The sequence below is a fragment of the Pan troglodytes genome, chromosome 1 (genome assembly GCF_028858775.2).
Source record: "Pan troglodytes isolate AG18354 chromosome 1, NHGRI_mPanTro3-v2.0_pri, whole genome shotgun sequence".
NCBI classification, from domain to species: domain Eukaryota; kingdom Metazoa; phylum Chordata; class Mammalia; order Primates; family Hominidae; genus Pan; species Pan troglodytes.
In genome coordinates this window covers 169,112,146-169,133,219 of record NC_072398.2, presented here as the reverse complement: position 1 = coordinate 169,133,219, position 21,074 = coordinate 169,112,146, and the positions used below count along the sequence as shown (strand labels likewise).

The following is a 21,074-nucleotide window of genomic DNA, read 5'->3' as shown; positions in this document are numbered from 1 at the left end:
TTGAGACAGGGCCTCTCTTTGTCGCCCAGGCTGGAGTGCAGTGCAGTGGCACATTCATGGCTCACGGCAGCCTCGACCTCCCAGGCTCCATGGATCCTCTCACCTCGGCTTCCTGAGCTGCTGGGACCACAGGCATGTACCACCATGCCTGGCTAGTTTTTTTTTTTTTTTTTAATTTTTTTGTAGAGATGGAGTTTTGCCATGTTGCCCAGGCTGGTCTTGAACTCCTGGGGTCAAGCATCGCCCATCTCCCATCTCCCATCTCGGCCTCCCGAAGTGCTGGGATTACAGGTAGGAGCCAATGTGCCCAGTGAAGAGCATTATATTTTAATAGATTTGCCTTTACTATTATATCACCAATAAACTTTATTTTTCATAAAATTATAGTCAAGCAGTCACTAATTGGAATCCTGAATTAAGGACTTTAAAAAAAATATTTTTTTTTATTTCCTGCCCCAAATTAACTTTTAGGCAAATGGAAACAGACTTACTGTATGGGGATGTTTTTAAAAAGACAGCTTAGTAATATGTTCATATGCAGCGTGTTGCTTCCCTCTCTGAGGTTGGCACCTTTCCTGTTGTGATGTGCAAAGTGTGGCTTCAGGTGTTCTCTCAGTGGGCAGATAGAGGGTGTTTCTGCCCTTGCCTCCCTTAGACATTTCCTCACTTTGTCCCTCATGCAAATGCTGGTGGCTTCCTCTGTTGGGCAAGGTGCTGTGCTGGTTGTATTTATGTGACGCTGGAGGATTCACCATGATAGAGGGCCCTGGGCAGTGTACCAGACAACAGATGTTTTTGGAATATGTGAATGATGCCTGGTTGCCTCTGGAAAGAGGTCACATGGAATCTGGTGTGCTCCATTGACGTTGGTACTTTCTATATTTGCCAGTCCCTCTCATATCTGTCAGTGCTTAACGCCAAACAGCATACATATTCAGTTATATGAATCAAATTGGAAAGATTACTGAATATTCATAAAAATTCCCTTGTTCTGTTTTCTTCTATTAAAAGATAATTTTCTATGTACCCAAATAAAAGGCAACCTGAAATACCAGTTCATATATAAACTTTGAAGGCTATAGATGAAATGGTCAAATGTATACTTACGATATTTACTTTGTAAGTTTAGTTAAACATTCAATTTGAAAACTTGTGAGATGTTAATTTTTTTTGCCTATTCTCATATTTAATTATATAATTTTATTTGAATTCTTCAGTGCATATTTAATGTCAGTATCTACATTATCACTAGAATCACTTTTTGATCGTTTAACACAGCTTTCCAAATATATCTTCATTTCTAACTAGGTTGTTTGAGATACAGCAATTTTTGAATCTGTACTGTCACTCAAAATTTTATTCTTATCTCAAGTGTCATTTGTATAACGTTAAGTTAAAAAAAAATCCCTCTTATAAGTTTGTATTGATGCTCTTCACAATATAACTGTTATCGGAAAGAGGTCCTGATCCAGATGCCAAGAGAGGGTTCTTGGACCTCGCACAAGAAAAATTTGAGCGAATCCATAGAGTAAAATGAAAGCAAGTTTATTAGGAAAGTAAAAGAATAAAAGAATGGCTACTCCATAGATAGAGCAGTCCTGAGGGCTACTGGTTGCCCATTTTTGTAGTTATTTTTTGATTTTATGCTAAATAAGGGGTGGATTATTCATGCCTCCCCTTTTTAGACCATATAGGGTAACTTCCTGATGTTACCGTGGCATTTGTAAACTGTCATGGCGCTGGTGGGAGTGTAGCAGTGAGGACGACCAGAGGTCACTCTCGTTGCCATCTTGGTTTTGGTGGGTTTTGGCCGGCTTCTTTACTGCAACCGTTTTATCAGCAAGGTCTTTATGACCTGTATCTTGTGCCAACATCGTGTCTCATCCTGTGACTTAGAATGCCTTAACCATCTGGAAATGCAACCCAGTAGGTCTCAGCCTCATTTTACCCAGCGCTATTCAAGATGGAGTTGCTCTGGTTCAAGCACCTCTGACATAACCACTTACTCTATTGTTTGTTAAAGTGTTCTTCAAGAGGCGTGTTTAAAACAACAGTCAGTGCTTACAATTTGAAGAATGCATATGCTGATTACTAAATCTATGTTAAATTTCCTAGCTTCCCTCTTTTTATTTCTCATTACTGATTCAGCCATACTTGCTTGTTATTGCCATTTTCTTCCATAAAAAGAAAATTTTCTGTTTACCGAAATAAAAGGCAACCTGAAATATCAGTTTATTTTAATGTATACACTTTTAAGGCTGTAGATGAAACAGTCAAATGTATATTTATAATATTTACTCTGGAAGTTTACTTAAACATTCATATTTTAAAATCTGTAAAATTTTTTTTTTTTTATGCCAATCCTCACGCAGGCTGTAAAGGTAACCTCTATAGGCTCCCCAAACCAGCATTGAGTAAGACTATTTCAGCCCGAATGTTTCTTGCCTAAACAGTATTTTATTTTCTTTAAGTAATTATATGTGCTTTCTTAAGGTATTGGCTCTTTTCCTCCCTTCCACAGTGATGAACACTTACACCCATTGATCAGGATGAGCTTGAATATTTGCCCCCATTGTATTGCTGATGGACCCTTGTGATAATTTATCTAATAATATTATCTAATATTATAAGCTCTGAGAAGATTTTAAAAACACATTCAAATTGCTTACAAATATGTAATTCCCAATACTCTTCTAGAGGGTGCCCTCCCAAAGGGTGAAGGAACATTATTATTTCTGTCTTGGTTGTAATATCCATTTGGGGCTATAGATGTCAGCTATATTTGTGGAGGGCAAATGGTACCTAACTACTTCAAACTTTATCTTTCTCTTCCACCCTCATACTTCATTTTAGCTGAAGAGTAAAAACACTAAAGGTCTATAGATCTGGGGTTTTTTTAGTTATAGTAAAATACACACAACACACAATTTACCATTTTAATCATTTTTAGGTATATAGTTCAGTGGCATTAAGTACATGTACATTTTTGTGTAAACATGGCCACCATGTCGCTACAGATCTTATCATCCCACACTGAAACTCTACTCATTAAACAATAATCTGATCTTTCTCCTCTCTCTCTATCCCCTGCCAACCAACCACTATTTTATTTTCTATCTCTAAGAATTTGACTATACTAAAGCAACTGAAAAAAGTGGAATGGTACAATATTTTTCTTTTGTGTCTGGCTCTTTCACTTAGTGTAATGTCTTTAAGATTCATCCATGTTGTAGAATATGTCAGAATTTCCTCCCTTTTTAAAGTTGAATAGGCCGGGCATGGTGGCTCATGCCTGTAATCCTAGCACTTTGGGAGGCCAAGGTGGGTGGATCACTTCAGGTCAGGAATTCGAGACCAGCCTGGCCAACATGGTGAAACCCCATCTCTACTAAAAATAGAAAAATTAGCCAGGCATGGTGGTGCATGCCTGTGGTTCCAGCTACTCGGGAGGCTGAGCCAGGAGAATCGCTTCAAACTGGGAGGCAGAGGTTGCAGTGAACTGAGATTGCGCCACTGCACTCCAGCCTGGGCAACAGAGAGAGACTCCGTCTCAAAAAAAAAAGTTGAATAAAATATTTCCTTATAGATATATGTCTCGGAGAAAAAACTTCTCCTCTACCCTCTATTTTGTGCCTGGGAGAGTGCAAATTAAACTGACATAAGGCATTAACAGGAGAATAAAGGTTTATTTATACACACATGAACGCCACAAAAGAAGCAGCAAGCTCACTAAGTGATTAAAGTTAGAGTTTACATACGTAACATGGGGAAAGGGAGGACAGAAAAGGCTTCTATGAGAAGAACAACTAGGTTTGTTTAGGAAAGACAAACGGGTTTTTAGGAGAACAAATGGAAATAACATTTTTGATTATGTTGATAATTTTTTAAATGCAGGGCCACTGATCCTTCTGTTTGCCTATTGCCATTCCTCAAGAGGGCATTTATAGTAGCTTACTCTCAATCTTCCTGGGGGTCGACCCACCTCAAGAGGGAATGTTTGATAGCCTCATTTCCTAGAACTTGCTGCTTAGTCACATAAGGGAAGCTCTGAGAAGGCTTTTTTCTGCATCTGTTAAATCTAAAGTATCTTTAGTTTATAATAATCTTCATACTGAAGCCAGATAGTCCCCTGACCCCTTTGTGGGACTTGTGACAGAGGTGCCCTGTTTACTCAGCCCACTGCTCTCCTCGAGGGAGGGAGTGTGTGAGTGAACAAGGTGGGAACTGGAGTACATGCATGCTGGAACCAGCTGACTGCTTTGGCACTGGCAAGAGTAAACTCCACTCACTCAGACCTGCAGCGTTCACCCCTCATGGGAGGGGAGCGCTCAGGTGAGCGGGTGCAGGAGCCTGGGCAAGCGTTTTTGGGTACTGGCAGGAGCAAATTCTGTGCAGGCCCAGCGGCAGCATCTAGGGGAGGTGTGTGCAACCCCCGAAGCCCCAGTGGGCGTGTTACAGTGATCTTTTAGCTCTGCCATCTGCGGACGGCTTAAGTGTTAACAGTTCAGTGAGCCCTCTGCCTTTTCACGTGAGGCGGCTGCCCTCTGCCAGCGAGGGCAAAGGGCCAGTGTGACAGCCTTTTGTATCCACACTAGTGGCTCCTGAGCGCTTTCTGGTATCCAGGAAAAATGAGGCTGCATGAATGAATTGAAGGATGGTAAATGCGGGGATTTTATTGCCAATAAAGTGGCTCTCAGTGGGAAGGGGAGCTGCAAAGGAGATGGGGAGGTGGGTAGGTAATCTTCCCCAGAAGTCCAGCCATCTCTGGCTGGATTATTCTCCAGAGTTTCACCATCAAGCTGTCCCTCTAAAGTCAAGCTGCCTTTCTCTGATATCCAGCTGTAGTCCCTGACATCCAGCTGCTTCTTCTCTCTGCCAGCTGAGTCTAGGGTCTTTATAGGCACAGGATAGAGCAGGGCGAGGGCATGGGTGGTTTAGGAAAAGGTAACATTTGAGCAGGAAAACAGGGTTAGAAGTTCTCAGTTTGGGCCATGGTTTTAGGCTTGAGGGTGGGGTTTTGTCAGGGACCTGCCCTTAAATTTCTCTGCCTCCTGTCACTACCAATACCAACTCTGAGGTTCCTATAGGTCCCCACCATATATACCACATTTTGTTTTTCCATTCATCTGTTGATGGATATTTAGGTTGTTTCTACCTTTGGCCATTGCGAATAACGGTGTTATGAACATTGGTATATAAATATCTGTTGAAATCCCTGCTTTCAGTTCTTTTTAGTATATACTCAGCAGTGGAATTGCTGGATCATATGCTAATTCTATATTTAATTTTTGGGGAGCTATACTGTTTTCTACAGCAAGCAGCTGCACCAGTTTATATTTCCATTAGCAAAGCACAAGGTTTCAGATTTCTCCACAGTCTCTCCAACACTTGTTTGTTGGCTTTTTGTTTGCTTCTTAGGAGTATAAAGTGCTATCTTATGTTTTGTTTTGCATTATCCTAACAATTAGTGATATTGAGCATCCTTTCATGTGCTTATTTGGCCATCTTTATGTATTCTTTGGAGAAATGTCTGTTCAAGTCCTTTGTCCATTTTTTAAAGATTTGGTTTTTTTGTTGTTGTTTGTTTTGTTTTGTTTTTTTGCCTGAGGGTTATTTACCTAAGAATAATTCTATGTTCTTATTTTCTTCTCTTTTTAGAAAAAAAATCTTCTCTATTTGAAAAAAAAAAACAGAAAAGAGAAATTCATGTTTATTTAATTTATTTTTTATTTTTTTTGAGATGGAGTTTCACTCTTGTTGCTCAGGCTGAAGTGCAATGGTGCAATCTTGGCTCACTGCAACCTCTGCCACCCACGTTCAAGCGATTCTTCTGCCTCAGCCTCCCAAGTAGGTGGGATTACAGGCATGCGCCACCATGCCTGGATAATTTTTTGTATATATATGTGTACATATATACAGATATATACACATATATATGTACATATATATGTGTATATGTGTATATACACACATATATGCGTATATATACGTATATACACATATATATGTATATATACGTATATACACATATATATGTATATATACGTATATACACATATATGTATATATACGTATACACACATATGTATATATACATATATACATATACATATATACACATACATATATACACATATATGTATATATACCCATATATGTATATATGCATATATACACATATATGTATATATACACATATATGTATATATACGCATACACATATACACATATATGTATATATACACATATATATACATATATGTATATATACACATATACACATATATGTATATATACACATATATGTATATATACACATATACACATATATGTATATATACACATATGTGTATATATGCATATATACACATATATGTATATATACACATATATGTATATATACGCATATATACACATATATGTATATATACGCATATATACACATATACACATATATGTATATATACACATATACACATATATGTATATATACACATATACACATATATGTATATATACACATATACACATATATGTATATATACACATATACACATATATGTATATATACACATATATGTATATATACACATATACACATATATGTATATATACACATATACACATATATGTATATATACACATATACACATATATATAAATGTGTGTGTGTGTGTGTGTATATATATATATATATATTTTTTTTTTTTTTTTTGAGATGGAATCTCACTCTGTCACCCAAGCTGGAGTGCAGTGGTGTGATCTCAGCTCACTGCAGCCTCTGTCTCCTGGGTTCAAGCAATTCTCCTACCTCAGCCTTCTGAGTAGCTGGTATTACAGGCGCCCACCACCACGCCCAGCTAATTTTTGCATTTTTTAGTAGAGATGGGGTTTCACCACATTGGCCAGGCTGGTCTCAAACTCCTGACCTCAGGCTATCTGCCCACCCTGGCCTCCCAAAGTGCTGGGATTACAGGCGTGAGCCACCACGCCTGGCTTTTTTTTTTGTATTTTTAGTAGAGACGGGGTTTCTCCATGTTGGTCAGGCTGGTCTTGAACTCCTGACCTCAAGTGGTCCACCCACCTCGGCCTCCCAAAGTGCTGGGATTACAGGCTTGAGCCACTGCTCCCAGCCAGAAATTCCTATTTATAAATATCTCACCTATCATACCCAATGTATTGAAATCCCAGATTTGGATATCAATTTTCTTCTTCTTCATTTACTATTAACAGAGTTACCATTAACTTTGTTTAAGAAGTCCAAATGGCCCCAAATTACAACCTTCTTCTTTTTAACTGCTCAGTTCCTTCCAAATCCTCACTCTTTTCTGTAAGAAGTTCTTGCTTATTTTATTCTAGGCAACTATGTAGTCAGATCCCCTTTCTTACCCCTATTTAATATTTGAGTTGAATTCTATGTTCCTTAGGCTCCATTAGGTATCTGATATAGTTATGTACTTACCCGAGGCGAGCAAAATCACCTGGTGACCATGAAGCAGACCATCTGGAGGCAAAACTCCTTATCTGAGGAATTTAGATGTATAATGAAGAGAGCAAAGATCACCTGGTGGTCATCAACCATGCCATCCAGAGGCAAAACTCCTTATCTGAGGAATTTAGAAGCAATTAGACTTCCCTGTTATCTAAAGCCAGCATCTGGTTACCAGGCTGCTTTCCCAAAAATTTATAAGTAGCTAGAATTTCTGTGTGTCTCCTGAATGCATGCATATCGAAACTCATTGTGCAGCCTTTGCTGACATCAAGGCACCAACATGTCTACAAATGTAATCAATCTATCATGACCTGCAAAACTAATAGGGTCCAAATTACCCTTACACTCCTGCTTTAAGGTCTATAAATACCCCTAAGGAAAATCCACGGAGGCCCACTCAGTCCTCTCTTGCTGAAGCGCCCCACTACAGTGTTCTTTCTGTCTAATAAAACTTGACTTTTCAAGCCTGTGCTGTTGTCAGTAAATTCTCTTTACTACCTGCATGCCAATCACTTTCTGTTTCTGGGGCTCTGCTACCTTGCCCAGCATTACCAAATTCATAATCTACTTTGCAAAGCTGGAAGTATTTTGTATATCGGCTTATGAATGATCCTTCTCTTATCATTGAAGTCTGACCACTTTACAGAAAAAGTAGACCATTTTCAAAAGAAAATTCACATTTTGTTTTGAACAACCAAAATTCCAGCAATAAAGAATAACATAGTGTTACTCACCTTAAATGAATTATGGTACATCCCTAAGGTGGCTATAAAATAGTCATTTAAATTTGTACTGATAAAATTTCTTATTTTTATTATTTATTTATTTATAAAGACAGGGTCTCACTCTTTTGCCCAGGCTGGAGTGTCATGATCACAGCTCACTGCAGCCTCACCCTCCCAGGCTCAGGCTATCCTCCCACCTCAGCCTCCTGAGTAGCTGGGACTGCAGGCACACACCGCTATGCCTGGCTAGTTTTTATAATTTTTTTGTAGAGATGGGGTTTCGCCATATTGACCAGCTTGTCTCAAACTCCTGGCCTTAAGTGATCTATACATTTCGGCCTCCCAAAGTGCTGGGATTATAGGCATGAGCCACTGCACCTGGCAATAAAATTTTTTAAAATATAAAAAGATACTTAAAGTGAAAATATGATGTTTTCTATCTTAGTCTGTTTGGCCTGCTATAACAAGATACCATTAACTGGGTAGCTTATAAACAAAACAAATTTATTTCTCACAGTTATGAAGGCTGGGAAGTCCAAGATGAAGGTGTCCACACATTTGGTGTCTGGTGATGTTAGAGGCAGGAGGCGGACAAAGGCTTAGGCAGATTAGGAAGGGTCCCTGGAGAATCTCTGACCTCCCCTACAAGTGTTTACACCACATGTTTTGTACAGATAAGGGAACCTGCACAGGGAGTTTGCCTAGGCATGCCCACAGCAGGCTGGAGACCCATGCACTGGGGGGAATGGGGTGGAGCCACCAGGAATTTGTGTCTTATGCAGGGGAGGAGCCTGGCCTCTTCAGCTGCTGTGGGGTGGCCCAGGTATTCAATTTGGGATGTGAAAATCTGCTTGCAGGACCCCCTCTCTTTGCTGAGAGCTTTCTTTTTGCTTAAAAATTCCACCCTCCTCACTCTTCAGTGTGTCCGTGTGCCTAATTCTTCCTGATCGTGAGACAAGAACCCAGATTAGCTGAGTTAAGGAGCAAAAATTCTGCATCAGTGAGGGCCCCCTTTCTGGTTCATAAATGTCATCCTTTAGCTGTGTCCTCACAGGGTGGAAGAGTGGAATGAGCTCCCTTGGGCCTATTTTATTTATTTATTTATTTATTTATTTATTTATTTATTTATTTTTGAGACAGTGCCTCTCTGTCACTCAGGCTGGAGTGCAATGGCCTGTTCTCAGCTCACTGCAACTTCTGCCTCCCAGATTCAAGTGGTTCTCCTCAGCCTCCCAAGTAGCTGGGATTACAGCCATGCACCACCATGCCTGGCTAATTTTTGTATTTTTAGTAGAGACAGGGTTTCCCCATGTTGACTGGGCTGGTCTCAAATGCCTGGTTCAAGTGATCCACCTGCCTTGGCCTCCCAAAGTGTTGGGATTACAGGTGTGAGCCACCACACCCGGCCCCTTGGGCCTATTTTATAAAGGCACTACTAATCCCATTCACCAGGGCTCTGCCCTCATAACTCTATCACCCCACAAAAGTCCCCACTTCTAAATATCTTCACCTTGGGGGTTAGGATTTTAAAATATGAATTTGCAGGGTCAGGGGAAACATAAATATTTTAGCATTCTGGAAGATTGTGACTTTGGAAAACCATAAAAAACATGTATATAAAAGCAAGATGGGAGGAAAATGCAGTTAAGTTATCAACAGCACTTATCTGTAGGTTTTAGGTTTTAGGTTTGGTAACTAGGTATTCACTAGGCAGATAAGAGTGCTAACAAACACTTATAGATATGAAAATTTATCACATATTTTGGAGTCAGCAAGGAAGCTATTTATTTGTAGATATTAGAGCAACACAATCCAGGAGGCTGTGTGTATCAGCAGTTGACCTTGCTTGACTTGATAGATCTTTTATTCCTCTACCTTGGTAAATGTTTATTTAAATCCACTTATTAATGCTTATAAAACAGTTTTTTTGGTTAAAAATCCAAGTTTTAGAATAAACAGATTTTACTAGCCTATACTCTTGCAGATATTGTTACCAGCATTTGTTACTGCTTACCACAGTATAAACCATTACTTGAGAATGCCTGTTTGCAAGGCCAATTTTCCACTATCATTATTACTTGGCTTGATCAACTGTACAGTAATACATTTTTTTCATAAAGTACTAATGCATTTCTATTTTTCTTCCTCTCAAGATGAAAGAAAATTTTGTCATGGAGTCCCTACCATCTGTACCATCAACTGAAGGAAACAGTCAACAAGGCAGATTTGACGACCTGGAAAATCTTAATTCATTAGCAAAAACTAGTCTGGATTTAGGTTTGTGACTTTTGTTTCTCATAAACACAAATTACATTATTTTGCAAGCTTTCAGTTTTATGTTTGTATACATGAATTTCACCATCATATTTTTATTCATTATGATGTTTTGAATTTACGTCTGCTTAATAATTAATCTGCTTCAGAATTACCTGAAAGAATAAACATGCCTCAGATTTCAACTTAGAGTTTTCAGATTCTGTTTTTTGAGAAGGCTACATTTTCTCTGCCTCATGTTGCATTTTATTAGCAGTATGGATTGAAACTCAGACTAGAACCTTACACCAAATCTGAAATAAGTCTCTACTAATATATATTAAAATCTCTGATGCTCTTAAGTAATATTGCTAGCTCATTTAATGGGACTGTTAAATATTAATAAAGAGAGGCATATTTTAAACATTTATGAAACATTTTTATAGCCATATATTACAGTCAATTTTAGTACATTAATAACTTAGTTTCCATTAAAGAATTCTAAAAGTATAGTGCCTCTCCCTGCTGCCCCTCAATATCGATTCTTATATATGTTTGAAAAGTTGACTTTAAAAAAGAATTTTTCTTCATCTAACACTAAAATATTGAATGTCATTATAAAATTGACATCCCTAGGGAGATTGTTAAATGATTTCATAGCACTGGGATTTATAGAGCCATTGTTGAGGATTTATGCTGTCCTTCACTTGTTATGACTACTTAAAAGTCTTTCTCTGTGTTGTATAGTAATATGTTGTAAGGGGAGAGAGGGCTGTAGAAAGTGATGTAGCAGTTTTATATGAGATAGGATTCTATTAAGTAAATTCTAAAAAATGGAATACTTAAGGGTAAAAATTGAAGGCATCTCTGAGATGATAACATACAGTTTCCCGTGGGTCAAAACAGAGCATGGAAAAAAAAAGACAAGAGTATGAATACTGAATTTTAAATATCTAAGATTAGATGAATCTACCCAAGTTTTCAAGATCATGACTAGAAGAAAAATGGGACTTCCCAAAATAAAACTCTCCAGGTATATTGCTTTCTAAAATTCACCACATTTCTTATAGTTCTCTATTAAATAGTTGGAGAAGATTTATGGCACAAATGTTTGAGTAAATGAATAAATAGACCATATCTGTTTCATTACTATTAATACTATAGCAAACTTAGCACGATTTTGGACCAGATGAGTCTTTTGGTGGGGGTGGGGTACCCTGTGCATTGTAGGATGCTTAGCAGCATCCCTGTCTTCTAACCCTAGATGCCAGTGGCACACCCTCTCCCAGTAATGATGAAAATCAAAATGTCTCCAGATGTTGCCACATGTATACTGTATAAACCACTGGTTTATACTGTCAAGATAAAAAGAAATAGACTAGCTATATGGGCTGGTGTTTGGGTGGAGGAGCAGTGGAATAAGAGGCAATCTTAGATTTATCTGCAGAACAATGAATTTAGAAATCATTGTTGAGAACCCCTGTGTAAAGAGATATTCTTGACCTTTTGGTTAATCCAAAATTGTGTATCTTTAAAAAGCATATACTCTTCATGGGTTATAAAACTAAACATTTAAATTTGCATAATTAATAATGTAATTATTGACATTATTGCATTGAGTAATACACTTAGTGTTACAAGATTTTGGAAGATTTCAGACAGAAGGCAGTTCTGTTTCCCAGGCTTTGCTCGAAGACTGGGTTGTGCCATTTGCAAATCCAAATTGATTTTGTGTTATTGTCAAGACTCAGTGCACATGCTTACTTGCAGGCCTGTCTCTTACTACACACTAAGCTTCAGGAGGGTGAGGACTGCATCTGATTATATTCACATAGTAGGTGCTCAAGAAATATTTACTGAATGAGGAAATGATGTACTGCTCACGTGGTTATTCAACAGCATATCAGTTCATTACTTTTTTTTTTTTCAGTTGCTAAGTTGTATAGCAACCCGATCTCTTCTCTACTTTGGATTCTGCTTGCCTTTATTTTGTTATTCCATTCTTGCATCTCATCAAATGTAGACCTTTAGAAAATTTCCCCCATTCCTCTCCTATAAGCATTAACTTCTGATATGGTTTGGCTCTGTGTCCCCACTCAAATCTCATGTTGAATCATAATTCCTAGTATTGGGGAAGGGACTTGGTAGGAGGTGATTTTATCATGAGAGCAGATTTCCCCCATCTGTTCTCATGATAGTGAGTGAATTTTCAAGAGATCTGATGGTTTAAAAGTGTGTGGCACTTCCCCCTTTGCGCATGCTCTCTCTCCTACTGCCATGTGAAGACATGCGTGCTTCCCCTTCACTCTTCTGCCATGATTGTAAGTTTCCTGAGGCCTTCCTAGCCATGCCTCTTGTACAGCCTGTGGAACTGTGAGTCAATTAAACATGTTTTCTTTATAAATTACCCAGTCTCCGGTAGTTCTTTATGGCAGTGTGAGAGTGGATTAATACAACTTAAATCCCAGAGCATTTATTTTTAAAAAATCTCCCTGTTTTTCTAACCTCTGTACCCCTGTTATGACCATTACCTGATTACAGAGGCCCTACAGGACTCAATCTTTTTCATGGGCTCCTGGGTTTCTCTGTGCACTTGGTGGACAGCTCTGTAAAGTGTAACTGTGTGAAGCGCTGTGACAGGTGAGAAATGTGTGCCTGTGCACTGACAGGGTCCATGGAGGAGGCAGTGGGGCAGAGGGCACAGGTAGCCTTTGTGTGGAGCAATTCATGAAGTTTTAAACTGCACCAACCTATGCAACTTAGTGGTGTAGTTTAACAGACTGCTTTTTCCAGTGTAGCTGGATGGGACATAGAGAACCAGTTTCCTGTTCTGAAAACTCTGGTTTTAAGCCATTCCTGCCTGAGCACCAGTCCTGCCCTGGTCCTTCCTCCTCAGTGAGGGGGAGGCAGACATCAGCAAAGCTGGAACAGTGGGGCAGTGCTTTGATTGTCATGTGGGAATGGAGGCCCTCAAGGATGGGAGCAAAGGGGAGTATGGGGATGGGGGGAAGGTAACTGAGACTTCTGTTAATCCCACCTGAGCATGACAGTATTTTCACCCCATATCTGCAACATTGCCAACTGATTGGAGCCTGATTCCAAAGTTTCTAGATGAAATAAAAAGCAGAAGTGGTAGTGAGTTCACCAGAAAATTTGTTCAAGATGAATGCATGGAAAGAGTTTCAGTGATGATTATAGGAAAAGTTTTAGGCTGGGTGTGGTGGCTCATACCTGCAATTCTAGCACTTTGGGAGGCCAAGGCAGGAGGATCACTTGAGTCCAGGAGTTCGAGACCAACCTGGGCAACATAGGGAGACCCCATCTCTATTTAAAAAAAAAAAAGTTTTAAAAGTGTATCTACAGTGCTTAGTCAGAGGTCATTTATGATTTTCTACTAAGGCAAGTACCCCAAATATACTATGAACTTATGGATTTTTTTTTTTTTTTTTGAGACAGAGTCTCACTGTGTCACCCATGCTGGAGTGCAGTGGCACAGTCTCGGCTCACCGCAACCTCCTCCTCCCAGGTTCAAGTGATTCTCCTGCCTCAGCCTCCTGAGTAGCTGGGATTACAGGCGTGTGCCACCACGCCTGGCTAATTTTTTTGTATTTTTAGTAGAGACAGGGTTTCACCATGTTGGCCAGGCTGGTCTTGAACTCCTGACCTCGTGATCCGCCCACCTTGGCCTCTCAAAGTGTTGGGATTACAGGCGTGAGCCACTGCACCTGGCCAAATTTATGGACTTAAGGAAGACATTTGATGCACAATTCATCATATTCTTATAAACATGGTAAAAACAATTGGCTGATAATTTATAATGAATTACTGGGGTATATCCTATGAGTGATTAATGGGTTTATGCCTGCATAGGTACAGGTCTCTAACATAGGCCATAGGACTCTATGCACAAGTTGCCTTGGTTATTCTTTTTCTCGGGAAATGGGGTAATGGCACAGATGGCATATTGGATAAATTCACACATTCCAGGAAATTGGGAAGGATTGTCAGTATGTTGGATGACAGAACTAAGATCCAAAGTGACCCTGACGATCTAGAATGAAGGCCTCCATCAAATAAGATAAAATATTTAAAAAGAAGAAAAGTTTGAAGCTATGCTGTTTGGACCCAAAACCTAACTGCCCACTTCTAAGATGGGAGAGACGTTGTTTGTAATTTGGTTTTCCTATCATTGCAGAGTTCTCCGGTATGGTGAGAAGAAAAAATAAGGCTCACAGGACTTAGGGTTTTAGAATTTTTCCTTTTTTTTTTTTTCTGGAGCCCAGCTACTTCTGGGTCCCATTCTTTTGCTTGGTATATTGCTAAGCAACAGTGCTTTTTGTCGTGGCAAATCAAAATATTGGTAAAATTCCATCTTTTTCATCAAGCCTCCTCCTTATGCTGTTCCTCCTACCTAGAATGGTATTGCAGATTTTTATGGGACTGATTCCCTATCACCATCCAGGTTTTTGACTACTCCATCTATTTTTTTTTTCTTTTTCTTTTTAGACAGAGTCTCACTCTGTCACCCAGGCTGGAGTGCAGTGGTGTGATCTTGGCACACTGCAACCTCCACCTCCTGAGTTCAAGCTATTCTCCTGCCTCACCCTCCTGAGTAGCTGGGATTACAGGCACACGCCACCACACCTGGCTAATTTTGTATTTTTAGTAGAGATAGGGTTTCATCATGCTGGCCAGGCTGGTCTCAAGTGATCCACCCGCCTCAGCCTTCCAAAGTGCTGGGATTGCAGGCGTGAGCCACCACACCCGACCAGCTACTCACCTGTTTCTTTCTGTTCCTACCTGTTGCCTTATTTTCCTTCTTAGACCTTACCATATCCTGAAATCATGCTGTGTTCATTCTGTATCTCTCTCCACTAGAATGCTAGCTCCCAAGAATAGGAACTTTGTCAGTTTTGTACACTTAGCTATCTCTAATGCCTAGAATAGTTCCTGGCAAGTAGTGGGTGCTCTATAAACATTTGTTAAGTGAATTTGTGAATGCGTGAATGAAGAACAGCCACAGAATGTTGGATACACTTAAAGGTATTTTTGTAGCTTCAGCTTCTTCCCCCATTAGCCAAAGAAGTAAAATACTTAAGGTTTTGTGTCTTCTCACATTTATTTGATGGGAAACAAAACAAAATATAGAAGGTGCATTAGAACTTTTTTTCTTTGTTACATTTTCTAGGTTAAGCTCTACCAGATATTTTTTAAATCCGTAGAAGGTATGCAAACCAAAAAATAGATGTCCACAATCTTGATAAGAGCATACACTTGATTTCTTATCATTTGGATAAAAGCTATGTTATTATTACTCAACCCAGTACAATAGTATTTTATCATCTTACACATGTTTGAGCTTTCAGTCATACTTTAATCACATAATGTGTGATATTTTAAATATTTTTTCTTCCAAGAACACAGTGTTCAAAGAAATACATTGCAGGAAAAACTGTTTTGGCCAGCACGGTGGCTCATGCCTGTAATCCCAACACTTTGGGAGGCCAAGGCGGGCAGATCACTTGAGGTCAGGAGTTCAAGACCAGCCTGGCCAACATGACAAAACCCTGTCTCTACTAAAAATACAAAAATTAGCCGGGCATGGTGGCACATACCTGTAATCTCAGCTACTCAGGTGCCTGAGGCAGGAGAATCGCTTGAACCTGGGAGGCGGAGGTTGCAGTGAGCCAAGACTGCACCACTGCACTCCAGCCTGGGTGACCAAGCGAGACCTTGTCTCAAAAATAAAATAAAATAAAATCTATCTACAAGGTACTGTGCAATGCATTGGGAAACCTAAGGCACTATTTGTTGTTCTCTATTTTCTAGAATTACAGACAGAGAAAAGCATCATGTTTGCAAGAGTTTAGCAAAACAGCTCAGTGCAGAGTGAAGAATACATAAGGCAGGTAGCGGAGACATTCAGGAGAGCCCAGCTGTGGGGACTTTGTGTGCCGGGAAGGACCCTGAATTTGACCTGTATGCTCAGAAGCCTTATCCTGGGGCCTATGGGGGCAGCTTCCCAGGATCCATGAACCACAGTTAAAACAGTTATTTTTTTTTTTTTTTTTGAGACAGAGTCTTGCTCTGTCACTCAGGCTGGAAGTGCAGTGGCATGATGTCGGCTCAGTGCAACCTCCGCCTCCCAGGTTCAAGAGATTCTCGTGCCTCAGCCACCTGAGTAGCTGGGATTACAGGTGTGTGCCACCACGCTGGCTAATTTTTGTATTTTTAGTAGAGACGGGGTTTCGCCATGTTGTCCAGGCTGGTCTCGAACTCCTGACCTCAGGTGATCCACCCACCTTGGCCTTCCAAAGTGCTGGGATTACAGGTGTGAGCTACCGCACCCAGCCCGCTCTTTAGGCTCTCCATTTACCTTGTTTGATTAAGCACAATTATTTTAGGCCTCCCATTTATATAATTTGAATAAATGGCATTCCCAAATCACTGAAGATGTTTAATCAGAAGTCTCAAAGCTCCTTTACGAGATTATCAAAGATACACTTGTTCCATAGAATGGACCGTGGGATGCACAATAGATGCGACTTCCATTCTAACCATAACATTAGCTGTACATTTCTTTGTTTTTCTACTTCGGAAAACAGTATACTCATATTTTTTAAACTTAAAAACTCATTATTGGTTGGTGTATTAAGGAAGTACCATATTTACTTGTTCAGAAATATTTGCTAGTGCTTTCTGTATAAGAGTGCTGCTCTGGGGGTCATGAGAGTGGAGCAGTGAACAAAATAAAGTCGGCCCACATTCTGGTGGGGGCAGACAATAACAAATTAATGTATAATATGATAGGGTTCATGAAGGAAAATAAAGCAGTAAAAAGAAATAGAGAATGTTTGAGGAGGAGGCCTATTTTATATGGAGTGGTCTGGCTGACTGTTTTCGTAGGGTAACATTTGACTAACACGTGAGTAAAGTAAGCCAGCCCTGTGTGAAAACATTTGGGATATGGCTGAGAGAATAAGAAATGCAAAGTTCTTAAGGAGGTTATTTGCTAGGTGACAAAAAACAATTAAGTGTGTTCCTAGAGGATAAATAAGATAATGCAGATAAACAAAAAGTAGAAATAAGAAATTGTCTGTAGAGGTAATCGCGATTTGGTTTATAGTCTTCCAAATTTTTCCAGTTTGTATGAAACGCTACCTGTCTACCCCCGTAACTGGGTCATCTCAGCTTTCTCCCTCAACCCCAAATCTTCTGGGTTTCTTTTTCCTTTTGTTTTTGTTTTTGATACAAGGTCTTACTCTGTTGCCCAGGCTAGAGTACAGTGGCGACATCACTCCTCACTGTGATCATCCTCTCGGACTCTAGTGATCCTCCTGCCTCAGCCTTCCGAGTAGTTGAGATTACAGGCGTGCTCCACCAAGCCTGGCTAATGGAGTTTCACCATGTTGCCCAAGCTGGTCTTGAATTCTTGGGCTCAAGGAGTCCATCTGCCTCAGTCTCCCAGAGTGCTGGATCTACAGGCATGAGCACCTGCGCCTGGCCAATATTCTGCTTTTAAACAATAAACCATTATAACACAGCTTAACTTCCTCTCCATAGATAACCATGGTGTTGAATCCTATATATTATACCTTATGCATTATCTTTTTATAGTGTGTGTGTGAGGATGTGTATAGACAATATATGTGGACATACCCACACACATGTCTATATATGATAGTTATACTGTGCTTACTATATAAACATGTTTCAACATATGATCTATTGTGGTGAGACTAAAGGAGCTTTCTTTAGTTTATTTGGGCAAATATAAGGAGAAAATACTAGCTTTTAATTTCTTAACATGATAATTGTATAATATGCTACCGACAACTAGGAAGAACATAAGAAGTAAAGTCCAAAAATGTTGTGCCCACCATACTTCTCAAGCTTATTATGTGAACGTTTCTAAGTAGAAATCAAAATTAATTGCTAGGAAGTTTGTTGTAAATATTTAAATAAATTATGGCAATCTGTACCCTTTACCTGCTGGTAAAAAATTGGCAAAATTTCTTAACCTCAGTTTTCCTATCTATAAAATATGGTTGATAGTGTCTTTTCTTTCTAACTCATAGTTTGATGTGAGAATTAAATGAACAAGTATAGGCCAGGTGTGGCGGCTCACACCTGTAATCTCAGCACTTTGGAAGGCTGAGGCAGGTGGATCACCTGAGGTCAGGAGTTCGAGACCAGCCTGGCCAACATGACAAAACCCTGTCTCTACTAAAAATACAAAAATTATTGTATTTTTGCATGCAACACCACACCTGTAGTCCCATCTACTCAGGAGGCTGGGGCAGGGAGAACTGTATGAATCCGGGAGGCGGAGGTTGCAGTGAGCCAAGATCACGCCACTGCACTCCAGCCTGGGCAACAGAGAGAGACTCCGTCTCTTAAAAAAAAAAAAAAAAAAAAAAAAAGAATGTAAAAGAATTCTGAAATTTATAAACAAAACCCTTTTAAAAATAGAAGTGATTGAATATGGTTTATTTGTTATTCTGTGGAGGTTTTTTTTTTTTTAATTAGTGAAATGTCAGAGTACTTATTAGGAAAGCTTAAGTTGATAAGAGAAAATGTGTAGTAAGATTAGATTTTTTAGTAATATTAATATTGCATAAATGTGGTTTTTTTTAGTGAGGCCACTGAAAATTGTAACCGACTTCTGTTTAACAATTCCTATATTCCTTCCTTCTTTATTTTTCACCATTGTACTTATCATCATCTGATATATTAAAGCCTTTATTTATTTACTTTAATATTTTCAGTCTCCTACCTGGAAGAGTCCCTTCCCATAGTAGGTGCCCATACCTAGTTGTCGAATGACTGAAGGAGAATGAGTGCCTCTTGTATTCACTGTCATCTGGATTTGCTCTTCAGGCATGATCCCGAATGATGTCCAAGGTCCTAGCTTGCTTATTGACCTTCCTGTTGTGGCTCAAATTAGGGAGCAAGAAGATTTGCCTTTATATCAACACCAAGCGACGCGAGTTATTTCCAAGGCCTCAGCATACACAGGAATGTTGTCTTCTAGATATGCCACTGATACATGGTATGATATCATTTCTCTTTGTTTTCACATTATAAAATAGTGTTTTGTTTTGTTTTTTTTTTTTGCTTAAAAAATGCGTGATTTTGGTAGAACGTTTGGAAAATACAGAAAAATATTATGAATAAAATCCACTATATTTGACAATTACTATGAGAATTTCATATACTTAAAATTTTGCCATATGTACAATTTTGTATCTTGCGGTGGTGCACAAAATGGATTACATAGAGTATCTGCTTAGAGAATGGGAGGTTAATTCAGAGTTTAACAACTCAAGCAAATGCACTTGAGGACAAATTAAAAGAAGACCAATTTAAGAGTGAGGAAATCTACAGGAATCCCTTGACTCATTACATGTTGAGTGTAAAAGGGGGTAGCTGAGGATGACTTGTGTTTTTGGACTAGGAAACTAGATAGATATGAGAAATTAGTCCTTCAATATAATATTATAGGAGCATGAACAGGTTGGAAGGGAAAATGATGAGTTCAGTTTGGAACATGTTGATGGTTAAAGTAGCCATAGAACAACAAAGTTAAATGGAATCAATTAGATATGTGGGTCTGGGAATTAATGTTGAGGTCTGTCTGGACATGGGTAATTGGGAGCAGGATTAAGCGTAGGTGAAACTCTTGGATTTGAATGGTCATCAACACGAAGCTTAAACAATAAGGCAAGCATAGGGTCAAGATTGGAGTCCTGGCATAGGCATGAGCAAGGACTTCACGTCTAAAACACCAAAAGCAATGGCAACAAAAGCCGAAATTGACAAATGGGATCTAATTAAACTAAAGAGCTTCTGCACAGCAAAAGAAACTACCATCAGAGTGAACAGGCAACCTACAGAATGGGAGAAAATTTTCGCAACCTACTCATCTGACAAAGGGCTAATATCCAGAATCTACAATGAACTCAAACAAATTTACAAGAAAAACACAAACAACCCCATCAAAAAGTGGGCAAAGGATATGAACAGACACATCTCAAAAGAAGACATTTATGCAGCCAAAAGACACAAAAAAATGCTCATCATCACTGGCCATCAGAGAAATGCAAATCAAAACCACAATGAGATACCATCTCACACCAGTTAGAATGGCAATCATTCAAAAGTCAGGAAACAACAGGTGCTGGAGAGGATGTGGAGAAATAGGAACACTTTTACACTGTTGGTGGGACTGTAAACTAGTTCAACCACTGTGGAAGTCAGTGTGGCGATTCCTCAGGGATCTAGAACTAGAAATACCATTTGACCCAGCCATCCCATTACTGGGTATATACCCAAAGGACTGTAAATCATGCTGCTATAAAGACACATGCACACGTATGTTTATTGTGGCACTATTCACAATAGCAAAGACTTGGAACCAACCCAAATGTCCAACAATGATAGACTGGATTAAGAAAATGTGACACATATACACCATGGAATACTATGCAGCCATAAAAAATGATGAGTTCATGTCCTTTGTAGGGACATGGATGAAATTGGAAATCATCATTCTCAGTAAACTATCGCAAGGAGAAAAAACCAAACACTGCATGTTCTCACTC

The 21,074-nt window shown here is 39.2% G+C and overlaps 1 protein-coding gene across 14 annotated transcripts in view; it reads left to right on the top strand.

Annotated features, from left to right (window-relative positions):
* Positions 1-21,074, top strand: part of PATJ (PATJ crumbs cell polarity complex component) — a 421,434-nt gene that overhangs the window by 123,659 nt on the left and 276,701 nt on the right. For all 14 annotated transcript variants that reach the window (XM_063817330.1, XM_016919657.4, XM_016919650.4 and 11 more), the window contains 2 exons: positions 10,371-10,494; positions 19,351-19,522. In XM_063817330.1, the coding sequence (XP_063673400.1) occupies positions 10,371-10,494; positions 19,351-19,522 (296 nt within the window). The remainder of the gene's footprint in view (positions 1-10,370; positions 10,495-19,350; positions 19,523-21,074) is intronic.